Source organism: Passer domesticus, chromosome 14 (assembly GCF_036417665.1).
Source record: "Passer domesticus isolate bPasDom1 chromosome 14, bPasDom1.hap1, whole genome shotgun sequence".
Taxonomy (NCBI): domain Eukaryota; kingdom Metazoa; phylum Chordata; class Aves; order Passeriformes; family Passeridae; genus Passer; species Passer domesticus.
The window spans coordinates 6,092,691-6,111,333 of record NC_087487.1 but is presented as its reverse complement, the minus strand read 5'-3'; the positions used below and the strand labels follow the sequence as shown (position 1 = coordinate 6,111,333).

Genomic DNA, 18,643 nt, shown 5'->3' with positions numbered 1-18,643 from the left:
TTTTGTATTGGGGTTTTTTGTTTGTTTTTTTTGTTGTTGTTGGTTGGTCTTTTTGGGTTGGGTGATTTTTTGGTTTTTCTTCTGGACTATCTGGATAGAAATAGATTTTCTTTGTTCTCAGCAATGGAAAAATTGCATGATGAAAAGCTTGGAAACTGTTATAATATTACCAAAAGCAGGAAATAAGGTCATTTTTGGTAATGAAATTGAGTTGACAGACACTGCTCTGCTGAACTCTGACACTTCAACAATGGAGAGTGCTGGTGGTTGCAGTAATATTTCAGGAACTCCCATCTAATGTGGAACTTTAGATTCCTTGGCAATAATGTAACTTTATATTCAAAGGCAATAATGTAACAGGACAGGTTGATTCCCAACCAACCCAAAATGCTGCTAGAGTTAACTGTTGTATTACCACTCTTAGCCCAGTCCCCACATTAGCACTTCAGGATGACCCACTCAATCCTACATTCAGAGAAATCTCAATAAAAGATGGGATAAATTGTTGCTCTGGATTTCTGTGCCACTTAGTCCATACTCACCATTCCGCAGCAAAGGCAAGTGAAAGAAAGAACCCCAAAGGCAGAGGATCCTTTTCATGAAGGAATCTAGGAAGGATTAGAGGGGCAGGGTCTCTCCACAAGGAGAGTTAACCCCTCAAGCCAAATATTTTAAACATCCTGACCTTGTGTTGGAAAGGTATCAGCACAGCCAGAAAGTTTCAATCACCATCCCCATCTCCAAGGTTTACCCATCTCAGAGCGAGATACAGTCAGGATTTCTCAGTGTTTTGCACTGAGCAAAGTATTCCAACCTGAAGTTTTTCCTCTTGCTCCCTTTGAACAACCAGCTGAATCACAAGTTTTTTAAGCAGGTTCCCAATATCTGATTCTCACAGTTATTAATATGCAGAACATTCTTTTAAATGAGCATCCTTTAAGTAGTTTATTAATACTCTGAACAAGTTTTGTACCAACAAGCACACACATGCACAGTTCAGCTGGGACACAAGAAAAGGCACTGTCCACAAACATGTTTGCCATATCTCTCCAGCCCTACTCTGGTGCAGCTGCCTCAAAATGAGCTTTGGAAAGCCAGCCTTGTCTGTCTGTCACTTCTCCCCCTCCATGAGAACCTAAACCCATAACTTCAATTAATAATTTTGCCTCAAGCATTATTGTCGGACAGCCCAAGGTTCCCATCTGCACACTGGGTCTCTCATCACAGGCACCACACTGGGAACTGAGCTGTGTGCCAGGGAGCACACTCTCCTCCTCAGCTGGCTGCACACAGGCCAGGCTGGGCTGCAACGTGGTTTGCAAACATGGCTTGAACACAGCATTACAATACAACAGCACAGGGTTTGTGCTGCTGCTGTGTAACAGTCAGTTGTGGTCTACATAATCTGAAACATTTCCCTCCTCTGAGGTTGCTCTCACACTTTCATCACCAACCACAGAAAAAACTGCATTTAATTATAACTTCTGATTAATAAAAAGCATCTGCATTAGTGTGATATGTTACCCATTTCTCCCATGTCATTTGAAAACAGGAGCAGATGTCTCTGTATTTAATGTCTTTTTTCCTGTGCATACCCCATTTGGCATCAGCCTTTAAAATCCAATAGCCTGTACAACCTAATACCACATAATGTCAAACTTAGAACATGCAGCAAGGTCCTGCTGGCTGCTACATTTGCTTCAATATCCAACAACAGAACCACTGGCTCACACTTTGACCAACTAAACAAGCTATTCTTCAGTTTGTGATTTTTCCAGTGAATATTCACTGCCCATACTTACACTATGCTTTAATGTGCTCTACCTCAGATATAAAATGGTACGACTACACACAGAGACACTCTTCTGGTCTCAACTCAGTCTGCAGTAAAATTTTCTTACTGTAAAACTAGCAGTCCTTGGTTATCAGACAAGGTTTCACTTGTTTGGACTACTTAATCATTTCTACAATGATTCAGTACACCTGGTTTTTTTAAATGCAGAGACACTCATGCAGGCAACAACTAAAAACTATAACCTCCAAGTAATTCAAGTTCTCACTAACATAAGAAATGTACCATTTTGCAGAAGTAGAAACCGAATAGTGAAAAGTGTCAGCCTGGTCCAGAGAGAACCTTTCAGCTGCCAAACTTCATTGCAGCAAGAACTGGTTCAGATAAAATGATGCTTCATATGACTGAAGGCAATGAAAGTAATTTCACACCCCCTAACCTTCACAGTGAAAGAGTTGTAGACACAGCACAAGAAGATTTAATCCAGCTAGTTAAGGAAAAACATAAAAATAAAACTTTAAAAAAAGGAACATGATAATGCCTTATACTGATAGACAAAATCATCAATAGTACTTAGTTGTAAGATAATACTTTGAGATGGGAATTTTCAGTAGCAAATCAGGTTATGAACTTTTATTTTCTTACTTTTCTTACTGATCTCTTACTTTGAGTAAGATATGGGCTACAGATGGATCTTCAAAGGACAGATTTGATTGATAGTATAATCTACTCAGTGAATTCTACTATGAAAGACTGAATAAACTGAAGTTGCTTAGTTTAAGGAATGAAAAACAGAGTGGACAATAATGACACTTCCAAACATTTTACATAAATAAATACAAAGAGCTGTTACTTTTCTCTTTGCAGCAAACTGTTCTTGTTTATAGCCAACACATGAAAACCATTCGGATTTAAATTTAATCAAAGATGATCTCAATTAAAGGAGGAAAATGACTTAGAGAGAAGGCAAACAAAGCCGGGGAACAAATTGCCTGAGGAGATCCCAGCAGCACTGAGACCAGTCCTAAAGCTCTACCAGGAAAACGAGGTGTTACTGACCCTTCCCCAGGGCAGAGGAGCTGAATTACAGCACTCACAGGCCGGTTCCTCTCCTTTGATCCTGTGATTTACAGGTAACTTAGTAGCCAAGAAAAAATTCTGCCACAGGTCTGTGATATAGCCAAGAAATTACAGCTGAAATTACAGGATTCAGCTGAAGTATTTCAGAACCTCTCAGACACACCACAAACTCAGAGATCCCTGACATTAGGTCCCTCCTGCTCTTGTTCAGAACTCCCCATTAAAAACACACCTTCTGAAAGAAAGAGTCTGAGCCTGCACTGGGGAATAAGTGAAATGCAAACTGAACTTTTCTTGCCAAATTAAATCATGAGAGTAATTTATTTAAGAGACTCGCATAGCCTGTAAATAGAGAGAGATCAACCAACCCGTTTAATCTACTTTCCCATATTCATGGGTGATTCCTTCTCTGGGTGACCTGGACTCCTAGCTATAAGTGCACCACCAAGATTTTTATCTACTACAAATTAATCACAACCAAATATTTTGCTCTACAAACTCAATTTCTTTTCCCATTTAATTTCCCCCTTTCTTTCTTTCCTACACATTTTTCAGTTATTTTAAGCCAAGGCTTGGAAGTGGACACAATACTGTCACTACATGCAGCTGACAATAAACAATGTAAAGGAAAGTAAGACAAGTTTTCAGGTGTGCAAATGTTTACAATATCTACAACTCCTATTAATCTGCTATCAAAGATTCCTTAAATGAGAAATTTTCTTCATAATGACTGTTACTTACATATCAAATGTCTTCCAATCTGCCACCTTTTGACCAGTGAGTGGCAAATGGAATTGAGCATGGATTTACAGAAGGGTACTTTCAGGGTCACCCTTTCCTTTACACACCAGTACCCTGCATCCCTTTCTGTTCTCTTTCCCCAGTTTTCTTGTATTTTGTCACTTTTGTACACAGGAGCTGCACTATATATGGGTTTTATTCTAAGAGTTAGTTGGGATTTTTTCCTAAAATCATACAGAATTAAACATACTACCAGCAGGCTGACATAGATGACATTTTAAATAGAAAAATAGTTTATCTCTAATTCATGTAATTCACCACTCTGATCCTGAGTCAAAAATTCAGCAAAAAGTAGAAGTACACAAGGTATAGAAATTCAATGCCAATGTCTAGTACTGCCTCTGTCAGAATTTAGAAATAAGATCTACATCTCAGGATTTCAGCAGCAGTTGTTGAAACTGTACTATGCAAGAATGTCCCTGAAGAGGAAACGTCACTTGAACTGAAAGCCACAACTCTTTAAAATGTAACTTCTTGTGCAGGAAGACAGTGGCAGACAACACTTTACTGATCTGACAAACCCTAATTTTAAATAATGTAGGACACTTCATCCTGTTAAACCATAGCTTAAATACAAATTAACTCTTCAGAAAAGTAGTGGGGGAAAGGCTTAGATCAGAGGCTCATTTAACTCAGTACTGTGTTTCTGACTGAGTGGAAGAAGCAAAACTTCAGAAAACAGTGTAAGAACCAGGACATATCCAGAGATATCCAGGGTCCTTCTGCTTACAGCTGATCAGTCATTTAAGGGCCTCTTTCAGCTAAGCACCATATTGCCATTGTTTTTCATAGCCACTACTGGACTTATTCTCCAAGAATACAATGAATACTTATTTTAGCGTATTTTTTATCTTGCCTTCCCAAAGATTGTACATTTTACATTGAAAAAGTGCTTCCCTCTGCTCTGGTCATGCATGCAGCCTGACCATTTCACTATGTCTCCCAGATTTTTCTTAGTGACAAATGAAGAATGATCATTCTGCATTCTCCTTCACCATGCTATGATGTCTGATTTGCAATTGCTAACACAATCCAGTTCCAAGATCTCCTTCTGAAATTTAGCAGTCTTAATCTGTTCAGTTTCTTTTTGTAAGGAATTCCTCATTCTCAGCACCTTTTCCATTCCTACATTCTTGCATGGGTGTGCAGTGCTGCATACTGCACTCCAAATATTAATTAATGATGGGATTTCACAGTAATAATGATTATAACGCTTGGTGACAGTATCTACCTTTTAGCCAGCTACATAATTAAGCTCTTATAGCCTTAGCCAATGTTACTAACTAGATATTAAGCATGCTATAGCAATCCAAATTCAAAATTGAAAATATATAGAAGACGATGGCAAGCTTTAAACCTGGAAATATCTAAACCAAGTCAGACATTTCTAATATTTCTTACCATTTCAGTTTAGATACAATAATGTTATTAGATTTCATAGATTTAATTTTTGACATATTATCCAGTAATTCTTTTTTCTGGGTAAATGCCCAGAATGGAAATGGACTCATGAACAAATTAAAACTACATCATATTCCGAAATATACATCTGAAAAGGATATAACAGGCATAAATATATGTTTCTCAAAGCTTTATGAAATCACTTTCACCCAAAGGCAAAGAAACTGTATCCAGAAGAACATTTTATCACCTGCTCAGAAAAATGCTACCAGGGGTATTCACTGAGTTAACCCATATTCATATGCTGGATGCAAAGTGGAATTTACAGAAGCCAGCATGTCTTACTTTCAGCTGCTACTACCCTCTTTGTCCTGTGCTTCCCAGAGCAAAGAGCCCCTGTAAATTCTGTTAATATTCCCCAAAACCCTTCAGGCTTTAGGTGTTCATTCACTGTTCCCACACCAAACTGTCCCCACTGTTAGTAAAGGAGTAGCAAGGCACTTGGAAAACATGACTCCTTATTTATTCCATTACTCCAGGGTTGCACTTTCTTTATCTTAACAGTTCTGACTAATTAAATATTTCACTAGGGCACAGCCTGTCAGAAAGGATACACATGCAGCTTTTACCACAGCCAGGCTCAGACTGACTGAGGATTCAAAACACCAGTAAAATAGTATATTGACACCCTTCAAAATGGGTGGATTTCTCCTTCTTAAAATTTCAAGAGTGTAAAAATAAAGCCAGTCAGACTCCCAGAAATGAGACCTGAATTGCTGCTCAGGGCAGAGCATGCCAAATACTGAATGGGGTGAGGAAATGTTAGTTTAGTTTTAGAACCTGTTCAAGTATAACATTATTGTTTCCCTGCCAGTGTTGTAAACTCATGTGTGGAACTCCTTTAATTCTGTCACCAATTTAAGCATCTTAAAGGAATATTCTTTCAGCATTAGCTCAGCTGATTTCCAATAAAGTCCATACCTGTATAGCTATGACAATTTCCCAGCAGCAAGGCTTTACAGTCCATGTTATATATATGTTCATTTGAAACAACTGCATTTTTTATCCCTCTTATAAGAAAACATGTGGCACATTGGTGGTTTGATAAAAAACAATTTATGAAGGCCCCCCCCAAACTTGCAGATAACTTCTCTCAAGGCTAGCAGAAAAATGGAGCAGTGGCCAACCAAAACATCATGACACAATGTGTACATGTCTGCCTGGTTCGTGTGCTCAGCTATTTTAATCCTTCAGTGCATTTTGGAAGCCTTTAATCAGAGAAGTAGTAAACCATTTGAATTCTACAGTACATGGTAAGTGTAAATATTACCAGCTTAAACGATTTGGGTTTCCTTTCTTTGTATAAAATCTCTGTCAGAACATCTGTGTCTGTGAAGATGAAAGGCCTGAAAAGCCTGGAAATAGAAGACCTTTGTATTCACAAATCACTGAAGGGAGTTACAATGCCTGGACAGCTTAACTGCCCCTTCAACCAACTCTGACCACATCTGAAGAAACCTTAACATTGTTTGAATAGTCTAGAAAGTAAACAGCTCTGAAAAAGGTTCAGAACAGATTTTGTGCTAACAAAGCTTGAAGCTTCCCCCGAATTTGGCCAATATTTTCACACCAAGACCACCTCCATTGCACTCTGGGAGATCAGTGTTTTAAGGAATAGGTTTCTTTCCACCCTTCTGTGAGACCATTAAGTGCTTTCAAGTAACCAACAGCTCACTCCTGAACTCACTTCTACCACTTCTATACAACCATTCCTTCTGCATGGTAGGATTGCTTCTCATTTGCAGTAAGGTGAAGATGATAACAACCAGGTCCTCCCTATATCACAAATTAGGCTTATTTTTTAAAGTATTTCCTCACCATTCACTATTATTTGTGGCCTAGGTCACTAAGCTTATACTACCCTTGGCCTCCTCCAGGTCAGCCATCTACAAAATTGTTGCCATTCCATTTATTTCTACACTTAGAAGTCTTTTTGTGATCCACAAAAATGTGGTAGAAATACATATTTTATTTTTTTTGTAAGTGCTGTAACACCTCTCCAGATCTCTTGGTGACTCATCCACCCATCACTCCAGAAGCAGAGAGGACAAGCTGTCACAGAACAGAAAGCAACACTCCCTAACAGAAGTACTCATCTGTGAATCCAAAAAGCTTCTCATCTTTATCACCACTCTCACCCAAAGCCTGGACAGAACTGCTCTGAAAGAAGATGAGAAAATTATCTATGACTCTGTACGCTCACCTGAACTGGAATCCAAATTGAACTGTGATATTTTCATATTTTCTTCCAGAAAAACACAGAACTCCTGCTTTGAGCTTAAAGAAGTCAGTATTTTTTTAATTTAAAGATAAAAATAGAAGTTCAGAGGTCCATGATAAAGTAGGTTAAAAAGAACACAAATATTGGCCTTGATTTTTCAAAGAGTATATTCACATAAAATTATGTAACCTCATCCTGCCTCCTTTCCCCAAACATTTATTTCCTAACCACTTTAATTCACAACATCAAGGACAGGGAATTAGTAACAACACAGAGATAATAAGAAAATACTTTCAGCTGTTGTTCTAAATATTCTGTTGTACTAAAAGGCTAATTTTAAAGGAAAAGCCTTGTCGTGGTCTAAATCACATCTCCTGTTTCCTAAGGATTGCTGCAATTAAAATGACAACACCATTAGCTGCAAAGACTCTATTTTACCAAAGGTTATGAAAGGAGCAGATGTATATCTGTGCAGTTCAAGTCCAGCATCTGTGCTGAAGACAAGCAGATATACTGAGCAGGGAAAAACTGCAAGAGAAATATGGAGTCCCTTGCAGCTGGAAGTGTTTCACACGAGTGATGTGGATGAAAACACAAATAATGGACAGCAGTTATCCGGTAAACAAAAACATGACCACGGGAGAAGGGGTGACACCTGTAACCATTTGTTGCAAAGGAAGAGCAGCTGTGCAATTCCACAGTGACTCAGCCTGTCCAGTGCAGTCACACAGCCAGACCCCAGTGACTTTGCTGTGCCTCTGTTAGCAAGAGCAGAGTTCCAGCTCAGCAAATCCTGACACGTTACACACTTGAGTCACTGCTGACTGTGGGGCAGAGCTTCACCCTGCTGGACTGCAGGGAGGAGCAGAGCCCTCCCTTCCAAGCCTCTGCTTTGGAGCTCAGTTAAAGGCAAGGTGGTGACCAGCTGTGGTGGAGCTCCCAGGGTGCCCCCTACAACTGTCAGGCTTTAGTCCTGGTGCCTGGCCAAAAGCCAGGCTTAGATATCAACTACTTTGTCTTACTCCACTTTCCTCCAAGGAAGGACAGAGCAGACTTGCTTCATTCTTCACATTGCCCTCTCTTACAGTGTGTTCAAGTAGCTCAACTGCTCAAACTGCTCACCACGACCAGATGAGAGATCTTGGCCACCTTTTCCTTCCCCCTCTTCCAGTCTTTTCCCTCAGCTCTGGCTTCTGATCCTGGATGCTGTTCCTTATTTCTCTTGACTTAGAAGTGATGAACTCTCCAAAGGTATTTGAATCCAACACAAGAGAGAGAGGAAAAAACAGCCAAAAACCCAAAGCAAACGAACCCCAACATGCATCCCAAAGCACATTAATCTCAAAATTCTGTGAGGAGTATAGTCACATTCACTTGATAAATAGTTGCTTTTCACAGAAACATTGTGTGTCTGACAGCGATAACATCAAGCTTATTTCTTCTTTATTTTTGAGCCAGCAGAAAGAAATTACACTGAGCCCAAAGAAGCTCAAAATTCTTTAACAGTATTGTACTGCCCCAGTGAAACACCTGTAAAAATAAATCCTGACACTGCTTCCATACAATAAAAATCAGTTTGTTAAGACACTGCACCTCCATTGAACTCAATACTCATCTACAACCGAGTGACAAAAAGATATGCATAAATCCAAAGCAATTTCTGTTGCTTCAACATTCCTATTTAGTGCCATAACAGAAGCAAGATGTAAAACCAAAGCAATATTCATGTCAGAAATTTTATTTCGATGGACTGTGCTACTATTTCCATTAGCAGTTTCACTAAAATGAATAAGACATAATTATAACTACAGCTTATTTTCTTAACACAGAAACATATGATTAGTCAAAATCCACCCAGGAGTGACTTCTGGAAAATTGGGAATACAGACTTCAATGGCTGTCTAGGAGAAGGACTGTTTATAGTTTAACCTTCAGCTCACCACAGTATGACACTTATCAGATAAGGTTAAATTTCAATAAAATAAGCACAGGGAAAGAGAACAGAGAGCTTGACTGATTCAGGTATTTCTGGAACTAGAAAGTCTGTATTGGTCAATTCTGACTTTATATGTCTGACAAGCTTCCAAGACTTTCACTCAAAAATAATAGTCTAAAAGCAGAAAACATTGCCCAATCAATCCTTCTTCCACAATTTTCCCATTTGGTTTTGTCATTTCCCCAAGTCTTAATTCCATTATGTGCACTTCCGTGCTATGGAAGTAATTTGACTCATTTTTCTAGCTATCAGTCTCATGCTGTTATGCCAGAAACAGATTTTGGTGTGTGCATCTGAGGAAGCAACCTGCTAAATCATGCTTAGCTTAATGCAAGATAAACACACAGTAAGAAATGGGGTATTGTCTAATATTTCATTAGACTTCAGCTCTAGTTACTTGATCCCCCATTCTGTACTGTTTGAGTGTGTATATGAAAGTTAGCAAACACCACTTTTGTTATTGACTATTTTGTTAAAATTGTTCATCAGATCCCTCATCCTCCTCCTGTTCCTTTCTTCCTTTCTGCACAACTGACCTTCTCTCACATAGAAAGAACCCTGCCAAACAGCAGAGACATCCATCCAGAAACACACAGGAGATGTCAGCAAATATATGTAGGGGTTACTGCAGGAAAATAATAGAAAACACTTCCAGAGCTACAAAGCTGAGAACTCACACTCAGAAACGTGTCTGACTTGGCCTTCAGAGTTACTAACAGCCCCTCTTGCATGGAGCTTATAGGTAGGGCAGAAGGTTTGTGAAAAGTGTAATAAATACAGAGTTCCAGTCTAAACACAGTTTGGCATGAATAGAATCCTCTCCCTTAGGGTAAGAGCTGAGAATGACAGCCAGCCTTGGGGCCCTATGAGATTGTCACTAGGAAAGCTGTGCCTTGTTCTCAGCAAAAGGGACGTCTCCAAGGTGGTTACCATGCCCTCAAGTCCCTTGAACTAGTATAGAACACACTCCAGACCCGTGGCATTTCTCATTCAATTGAAAACAAAGAATCTGATTTTATCTAAATTAATTCCGGGGCTTCCCAGAATGAAGCAATTGTTTCTCCGAGTTACTCTATTTTAGTTAGTAGATTTATTCCCCCCCAGGCCATTTGGAAGCTGGACTGAAGCATCTCTCCACTGTCAGTGTTACAAAAGAATGTCTAATCAGACAGAGTACTGAAACCAGAGCAGCAGCGTGACCATCTCAACTGCACAACAAAAGAGAAGAGATGTAAGATAGGCAAAAATACTAAATTGTCCTGCAGTTTAGAATAGAGCCTTGGACAGCTCAGACTGGACTGTGCTAGTTTCAGAGCCCACCATTACTGACCTTATTTAACTGTCTTACAAATAGGCTGCACAAGGAGTTAACAGGACTTCTGTGTTCTTCTGGAACTCTGACAATCAGGCAGTTTCAGGTTTCTAGTCAATACCTACGAGGCTACTGTCCAAATAACTTTTTACCCTAAAGACAGTGGCACATGCAATTAAAAAAAGTAAACCCTGCCTTTTATCTCCTTTTAACAGTACAGTTTAAAAAAATACAAATCTCAGATAATTATTTTAAAATCTATAGTAAAAAGCAAACTAGTTTTTAAACAGGTTGTTTGATACCTTCAATGATTAACTGGTTGTGTTTGAATATCAATAGATATAAGATACCCATTGATATGAAGATATGAGAACAACATTGATATGAAGTGAATGTGGTGAGAGTGTGAAGAGACAGAACAGCATTCAAGGGGTCTTGCCTCAGGCCTGTGGCAGAATCAGCAACACCTGCACATTGTTCCTGATAAACATTTGTCCAACACATTCACAGAGACTTACATCATGGAAATTCTAAATATTATTCAATCAATATAATGATCTTTATATCCTTACTATGACAAGTGTTTCGTAATGTCAAACCTAAGTTTCCTTTGCCTCAGTTTAAATCTGCTCCACCAAACAGAAAAAAACAGCCTTCTTTTTAGTAGTCAAAAGTATTTGAAGGTTATGTCTTCCTCCAGCACCAGTCTTCCAATCTTTAGAACAATATGAATTTGTTCAAATTTCCCTCAGAGGTAAGATTTTAAAATCTCTTAAGGATAATCCCTGCTTCTGTTTCTCTCCAAACTGTCCACTGCTTTCCTGAAAAGCAGTGCAAAAACCCCAGGACTCCAGCCAAGATGTCCCTAATGCTGAGCAGGATGGAAAGTGTGCAGGCTGCAAGCCTTCTTAGAAATGCCAGTGTCCAGGATGAGTGAACCATCCACAAGAGCACAACAGGAAATTCCAGCAGTTCCCAGCTCCAATCTCTGGCAATTTGAATAGCAACAGAGTGGTTTGGGTCCAGCTTCTGTTTCAGACATTTCTATCTCTGCAAGAGAAAGAGCTGCCTGTGAGCAACTGGGTGGTTCTCTACTCACTCCATGTCTGCTCTCACTCACAGGAGCTCTTTTTTTCCATGTCTTGCATGATGAAAACGCTCCAAAGCTTTAGTAACTATTTGTGACCTATAATACTCCATACAATTACTCAGCTAAGTAACCATGATGAGCCTCTTTCAGCCACGTATATATTTATTTTAAAAAATCCCCATATGCACAAATAGAATTTATTTCCAAAACATTATTCAGATTGCATTGCTTTACACATCTTACTTTAGTGTTCTCACATTTACTTTTCAGTACACAAAGTCTGAATGTTTCTAATGCTTACCTTTCTGTGTTCAATTGAAGGCTGTGGGATGACAAGCTGAAATCCCAGCACTGCTAGGGAACTGAGAAGTCTGAAAAGGCAAACAGTGAAACAGAACAGATAATTACCACTAATACAAACCACACATCTACAATATCTTACAGGGCTTCACACTGCAAGAAGATATTTAAACACTTGAATACCATTGCTAACCAAAGCAGACTCACTGAACTGTATGAAATGTTCTTATAAGATTCTGTTCACAGCAGGCTCATACTTGAATGTATGAACCAGGTTCATACATAGATTTGTCCAGCTATAAAGCAAGAGTGAAACAAATAGAATCTATTGATACTATTTCATATAACTTCATGTTTAAATTTAAAAATTCCTGGCAGTGCATATTTTAACACCTCAGCATTTGGTGTGAAACAGACATATACTTTGCAAGTTTTCTAAAGTGCTAAGAAAGAATTCACCCATCTGTGGACCACATCTGCTTCTAGCTCTGGCTCCTCATTTTACAGATGAACACTCCACCTTCAGCACACAGGAAACAGAAAATAGGTTCTTCCCCAGCTGCCTAACACTTGTGAAAATTGAATAACCTAATGGGCACAGAGGATGGAAAGTAGTGAACACAGCCCACCAGAGACTCAGGACAGGCAGCCAAGCATCACCCCCGTCCCCACAGCTTCAGTCTGAAAGGAGTCATAATGGGAACCAAGCCCAAACAAACTGTTCTGTCAAGCCTCACCACTTTAGTGACTCCTAGGAGCCTGTTACAACTTAGGCACAGTTAGCTCAGTCTTTTGTTTGCTATAATTTGCAACAGAAACTGGTTTGTCTCCTTCTAACAAGCCCCTTCACCAGAAAACATGAACAGGTATGGCAAATAGGATCAAGGTATCTTTATTTGTACCAGGAGCTTGACTTTTGAGTCTACAAAGAGTATGTTTCAGACCCACTATTAAGGGGGAAAGCTGCTAATGATTTGCTGAATTTCAATGCAGAAGTAAAACTGATGCATTTGGATACAAATACATCTGCAAACTAATGCAGACAAAATCCAGCTGCATTTCCTATTCACAGCTCCTTCCTTTGCTCCCTCCCCAGTAACCCTTTAAACATTTCTTATTGTTTCAGGTATTTTCTGCAACAGATCTCCTAAAGAGAAAGGGTTTTTTTAATACTAAGCATTTAATTACCACCAATACAAATACTTTTCTGCAAGGGAGAATGTTTATCTTGTGTTTTGTGTTTGTTCTTGCTAATATACTGCAAAATTAACCATTAGGTAAGTACTGATTGCACATGGCCTATCATCACCTCACCATCTATGCCCCTCTCTACCAAAGCAATAAACCAGTAAAAGGCTAGAAAAAGTCAATACTTCTTTACTGCCACATCAATTTAGGGGGAAAAAAAAGAAGCCCTTTAAAAAGTGTATTAGAAGAAAGTCTGGTATTTCACAAAGCTATCATTTGTGATAAAACAAAATACAGAGGAGGTGGCTGAAATCAGAGCCAGTGTAAGACGCTATAAAGAAATCACAGCAGGAGTCAAAACATGCAGTTCAGAGCAGGGCCCAATCACACAGTGGTACATGGAAGCCAAAGGCACAAATTAACAAATTGATTTGCAAATCACACCTGAAATCAAAGGCAGAAATAGAACTCAGACCTCCAAACTGCAAAATTACAGCATCAAGTCTGTCTTCAGCTCACCTGCCTATCTCTTTTCTAAGTGTTTAAGTGATCTCCCAACTCTTCTCAATGAAGAATGACAAGCATCTAGGTAGGTGGAGTGCAGTGTCTGATAGGCCCAGCCTACATCCTCTGCAAATTATATTTAACTTCCATCTCAGAGCCTTCCTACCCACCCCTGCTCCCTTATGGCTTCTGCTCCCTATAATCCCTCAGAGCATGTGAAAGAAAATTCAGACTTTCCATAAGGAAATTAATACTTTCATCCTCAACAGGACAGGATTTTTCTGATCAGTCTGACAGTCTACAGATTTCCATGTGTAAATTCTTCTGAAATCATGCACAAGGTTGTGAGTTCTTAGCTGAATGAGAACTGTAATCTTCAAAGCAAATTACTTACCAGATTAAAGTTCTCAGTTCTAAACAGCAAACTTTTAGTACATGTGTGATTACTCCGTGCCAGGCTTTTCCTGACCATTCTTTAAGGAGGTTGCACTGCAATCACCATCTGTATGTATGTGGCTCAGGACAATAAAGGTAGATTTTAAATTTGCTTCTGTAACTGCAGTAGGATCTGTCAGAAACAATGGTATCAAGCTACTATTTCAAACACACAGGAAATTTGCCAGGAATACTTAAGCTAACCTGAGGTAAGCCCCTAGCTTCAAATCAGTGTGTGGCAATTTAATTTTTTTAATGTTATTTCCTTCAGCAGCTTGCTTTGGCTAAATTCTCTGGACTAGGCTTTTTTATTTGTCATGCATGACTAACTTTAAGCCTCCCAAGCTAGAAAAATAGGCTTCTCCAATTTCAGTGGGTTTGGTTCAGGTATCCTCACAGTGCAGAAAAGCCAAAAAGAGAACAAGTGTTTCTCAAAATAAGGCAAAACTTTTCAAGTATACCTGCACAGGTGAGGTCCCAATTGCAGCTGACTGGTGGCTGTTTAACTCAGGCCTCTGAGAGCCTTGCTGGTACAGCCCCTGCTCTCACTGTTAAGGCACTGTTTGGAGCCAAGCACCCAGTCTGAAGCAAAGTCAGATTTTAAACTCCCTCACTTTCTTTTACTGGCAACACCAATTGCCAATAATATAAAAACATAAAAGAGAAACTTAAATATAAGCATTCATATAAAAAACTGGAAAAGACTGGGAGGCACAAAGCAAAGCAAAATTAGGTCTATTGCAGGCGTAGCATGAAAAATTTTGCAATTTAACACCTCATTTAGGAGCACCTCTCAGAGTCCTTCCTAGTCAGTGCAGTGAGCATTAGCTCTGCATGAATGAAGCTAGAGGGTACCAAAGCAGATCTCTCACACTGCTGTCCCTTAGTAGCTGCATTTTATGGAGGAATATTCTGGCCAAGTGTGGATTGTCCACATACAGGTGACCAGTACTGACTAGTGCAGTATGGCTCTTGTCTCAAATTCCCAACTTCCTCCCAAATCTGCTGGTCAGCCCAAGTCTGGGACAGCCTGGGGAGAGCTATGCAGGTCACCTTTCAGCTGGAAAGATAACACTGGGAGTGTCAGTAATGTGTGACAGATCCATTTTGATGGAAAATCTGCCCTGGCATATTAGGAGGGTGCCAAAATTGCAATTCAGATATTGATGTCTGAAACTCAGGAGAAGCAAGGTTGGAGCAGAAGTGTCTCAGTAATTCCACCCCAAAGACAGAGCACTCAGCTGTCATTCCCTGCAGGAGGCCAGCCTGGGTTTGTGTGGCACCAGGGCTGCCTGTCTGCTCTGAATCTGCTCGCCCAAGGACAGGACAGAACCGGACAGACCAGCTCAGGAACAGCTGAATGTTTCCTTTGTTAGTAAAACTGTTTGAAAGGTCTTTCCCATGTTTGCCCACTGGCAAACTGTTTCAGGAATGCTTAAGACAAATCCATGAATGAATCGCAGCACAGGTACTAAAACATGTAAATCAGCAATTTAAGCCCAGTGACTGTAACTGTACAGCCTCATCAAAAACCACAGGAACTTTCCAGTAACATAGACCATCATGCTGGCACACACTAACAGATGCTCTAAGCATGAACAAACACTGAGAACTTTCTTTTCTCACTATCACCAAAGAATGCTATGTCTGGTATGCATATACTTGAGTATTTGGTCTTGGGACAAGATTTCTATTTACCCTCCTATGATACAGACACTTTTAACAGCAGAGCAGGAGACCACTAAATTGAAATTTACTGCAGTGTGTTAAGAGCATATTAAATAAGATTTAAACGTTTTATTGCATCACTTACCTCAAAGAAACTATTAAACTGTCTACCATGATCTTTTAATGCAAGGTATCTTGAAGTGAAAAATACCTCTTCACTGTGGTACAGCACAATGACAATCACACACAAATCCTACAAAAAGAAGGGAGAAAAACAATTAACACTGCTTATTCAGTATTTCCCAGGATACGTATAAAGCTGCATACAGACCTACATTAATCATCTCTACTTCAATTCTTGGGACTCTACAGCAATTCAAACTGAATATCCAATGTATGTTGCAGAAATAAACTGTACACACACCATTTTTTTGCAACAGGATTTCAACATTACCAAAGTGCTCTGCAGAAATACTGTGGGATGCAAAATCTTGGTTTGATTCCCAAGAAGGCAAATCTGATATCATACTTACATGCCTTTTTAATTTGCATTCCTGGTATGTCACTTGTATAACAATAAAGCAAACAACCTCATTTGAAGTCTTGTATTAATAAAATTCATAGAAATGAAACTGTGTTACCAGCTTCTAATGTACAGCAATATTATTAATACACTCTGCATTTTGTGAGCAAAGCAAGGATGATTCTGTGAATGCTTATACAGTTTGCACAAAAAACCTGAAGTGCAGCATTGTTTCCTCTTCTACAGATGGAAAACCTACCCACAATGAAGTGAAATGCCTTGCCCACAGTCAGGGAGGAAACTGGAGTTAAACAGCATCCTGAATAGAAATTTAACTGATCCTTATTTTTAAGTACTATCAGTGCATCACAACTACTGTGAACACACAGAAACCCTCTCAGCCCTTGGGAGGATTACCCAAACACACTTTCATTTGTTTGTAAATAATCTCAAATGTTCAGACATGTGGGAAGTTCTTATTTTACTAAATTTGAAATAATGTATTGGGCATCTAAAATGCACCAGGATTTTCAGGCGGGTAAGAGATCCTTGCAGTAAGGAAATACAGCATAAATCAGAAGGCCTGGTGGGAGAGTGGCAGGGAGGGAGGAAAAGAGGAAATAAAACACTATTAGAACATAAATCATACATTTCAAAACTTGGTCAACCACTGTCTGTATCTTTCCCTTTACAAGTGGTTACATGCTGAAATGCAGTGGAGTGAAGAGAAACAAGAGAACATTGCTGTTCACAGATAAAGAGCTCTCAATTTCTGTCAGACAGCCAGATAATTGAAAACTGCCCACAATGAGAGAGGACTGACAAGAACGTAAGAAATGTGCAGTTAGACAAAGTACAGACCCTGCTGCTAGGAAAATGCAGATTCTTTGCAGGTAACTGGACAGGTTAAATATTCCCCACCCTCTCCTAAAAGTTAAACAACAAATTTGGTTTAGGAAATCCCAAAATACTTTTAACATCTTCAAAAGGGAATTCCCCAATTGATTAATGATTTGATTTTTTTTTAATAAAGGCATTAAAAGTTGAGTACTTGGGAAAGTATCACAACAAAAATCCCATATGTAACAGGTGTGAGTCAGTCCTGAGAAAGAAAGCACTAAGGCTGACTAAACTTCATCCTCTCCTGCAGCTTCTCAGTTGTCAGTAGAGCTCAGAGGTTTTCTCAAACTTCTTCACTGTTTTCACTACTTAACACTGTAAAATTGGCTTGTTATAAGATGGGAAGCATTTCTGAAAACAGATTTTTAGTCTGGATCTCCTGCAACAGTTCACACGTTTGAGATTTTGGCACATTCAGTAAAAGCTGCATTCCTTTAAACATTAGGCAAGTCCACATATCCAGCACCACCACCAGGCATTTAATCAGATCCCCTAACACAGGATTGACTAATTCTGAACTAAGGAAATAAATGTCTCTGCCTACAACCTGACTCTTAATTACCAGGCATACTGAGGTACAATAGGTGATTATATCACTTATTGGAGATGGAGAATCTGTCTGTAACATGGATTGTAACCAACATGGTTTCAAGTTCTTATCATCTTGGTTTTTTTCCAGATGTACTGTCTTTCAGATTTTTCACTCCACAATAATCTTTTCATCCAACAACCTTGTATGGAGTGACACAGTCTCAAAAGAACACAGCTACAGGATACAAAAACACCAAAAAAAAACCAATGTACACTCCACTAATCCTTCTATAAACTGCACCTCGTTTGAAAAACAGGAAAGATAACATGATAGATCTAGTTTTGCAAAGAAACAAGAGAAGGACCAGAGTGTTTCTGGAGATTGCTCTTAAAAACAGTGCCTAAAGTCCATGCATATGTTTTCAATTTTTTTCAGGTCATTTGTATCTTCATTGTCAATGGCAGGCTGCATTACTAACTCTACTTTCAGCTGCATTTCAATGCCATTTGCAAAACACCTCTTACCACAACTCAGAGATGCATTTTTTTGAAATATCATTTGTAGCACATGGTGTAACAACTGCTAAATATTTAAGTGATTTTAAGAGCTTGTTTTCCAGGTTGTTTAAGAGCTTACAACCTACTGAAATGCTAACAACCTACTGAAAGGCATGTCATTTTGGCAGTGGTGTCTTTGATATGAAAATGTGCAAACGTGACAATCATTTTCTCTCCAGAAGATCCAGGGCAAAATGAATACCTGAAATGGCTACACAGTTAACACTGGGATTGAATAACATGAATTTGGCAGGGAAGCTTTCATAAGCCTGATGAAGTGTAC

General features: G+C 39.2%; 1 protein-coding gene across 3 annotated transcripts in view; it reads right to left on the bottom strand.

Moving 5' to 3' along the window:
* THSD4 (thrombospondin type 1 domain containing 4) overlaps positions 1 to 18,643 on the bottom strand; it is a 272,344-nt gene that overhangs the window by 202,865 nt on the left and 50,836 nt on the right. For all 3 annotated transcript variants that reach the window (XM_064389270.1, XM_064389267.1, XM_064389268.1), the window contains exons 2-3: positions 15,994 to 16,101; positions 12,055 to 12,124 (exon numbers count right to left, since the gene is read on the bottom strand). In XM_064389270.1, the coding sequence (XP_064245340.1) occupies positions 12,055 to 12,124; positions 15,994 to 16,022 (99 nt within the window). In that variant the 5' untranslated portion in view covers positions 16,023 to 16,101. The remainder of the gene's footprint in view (positions 1 to 12,054; positions 12,125 to 15,993; positions 16,102 to 18,643) is intronic.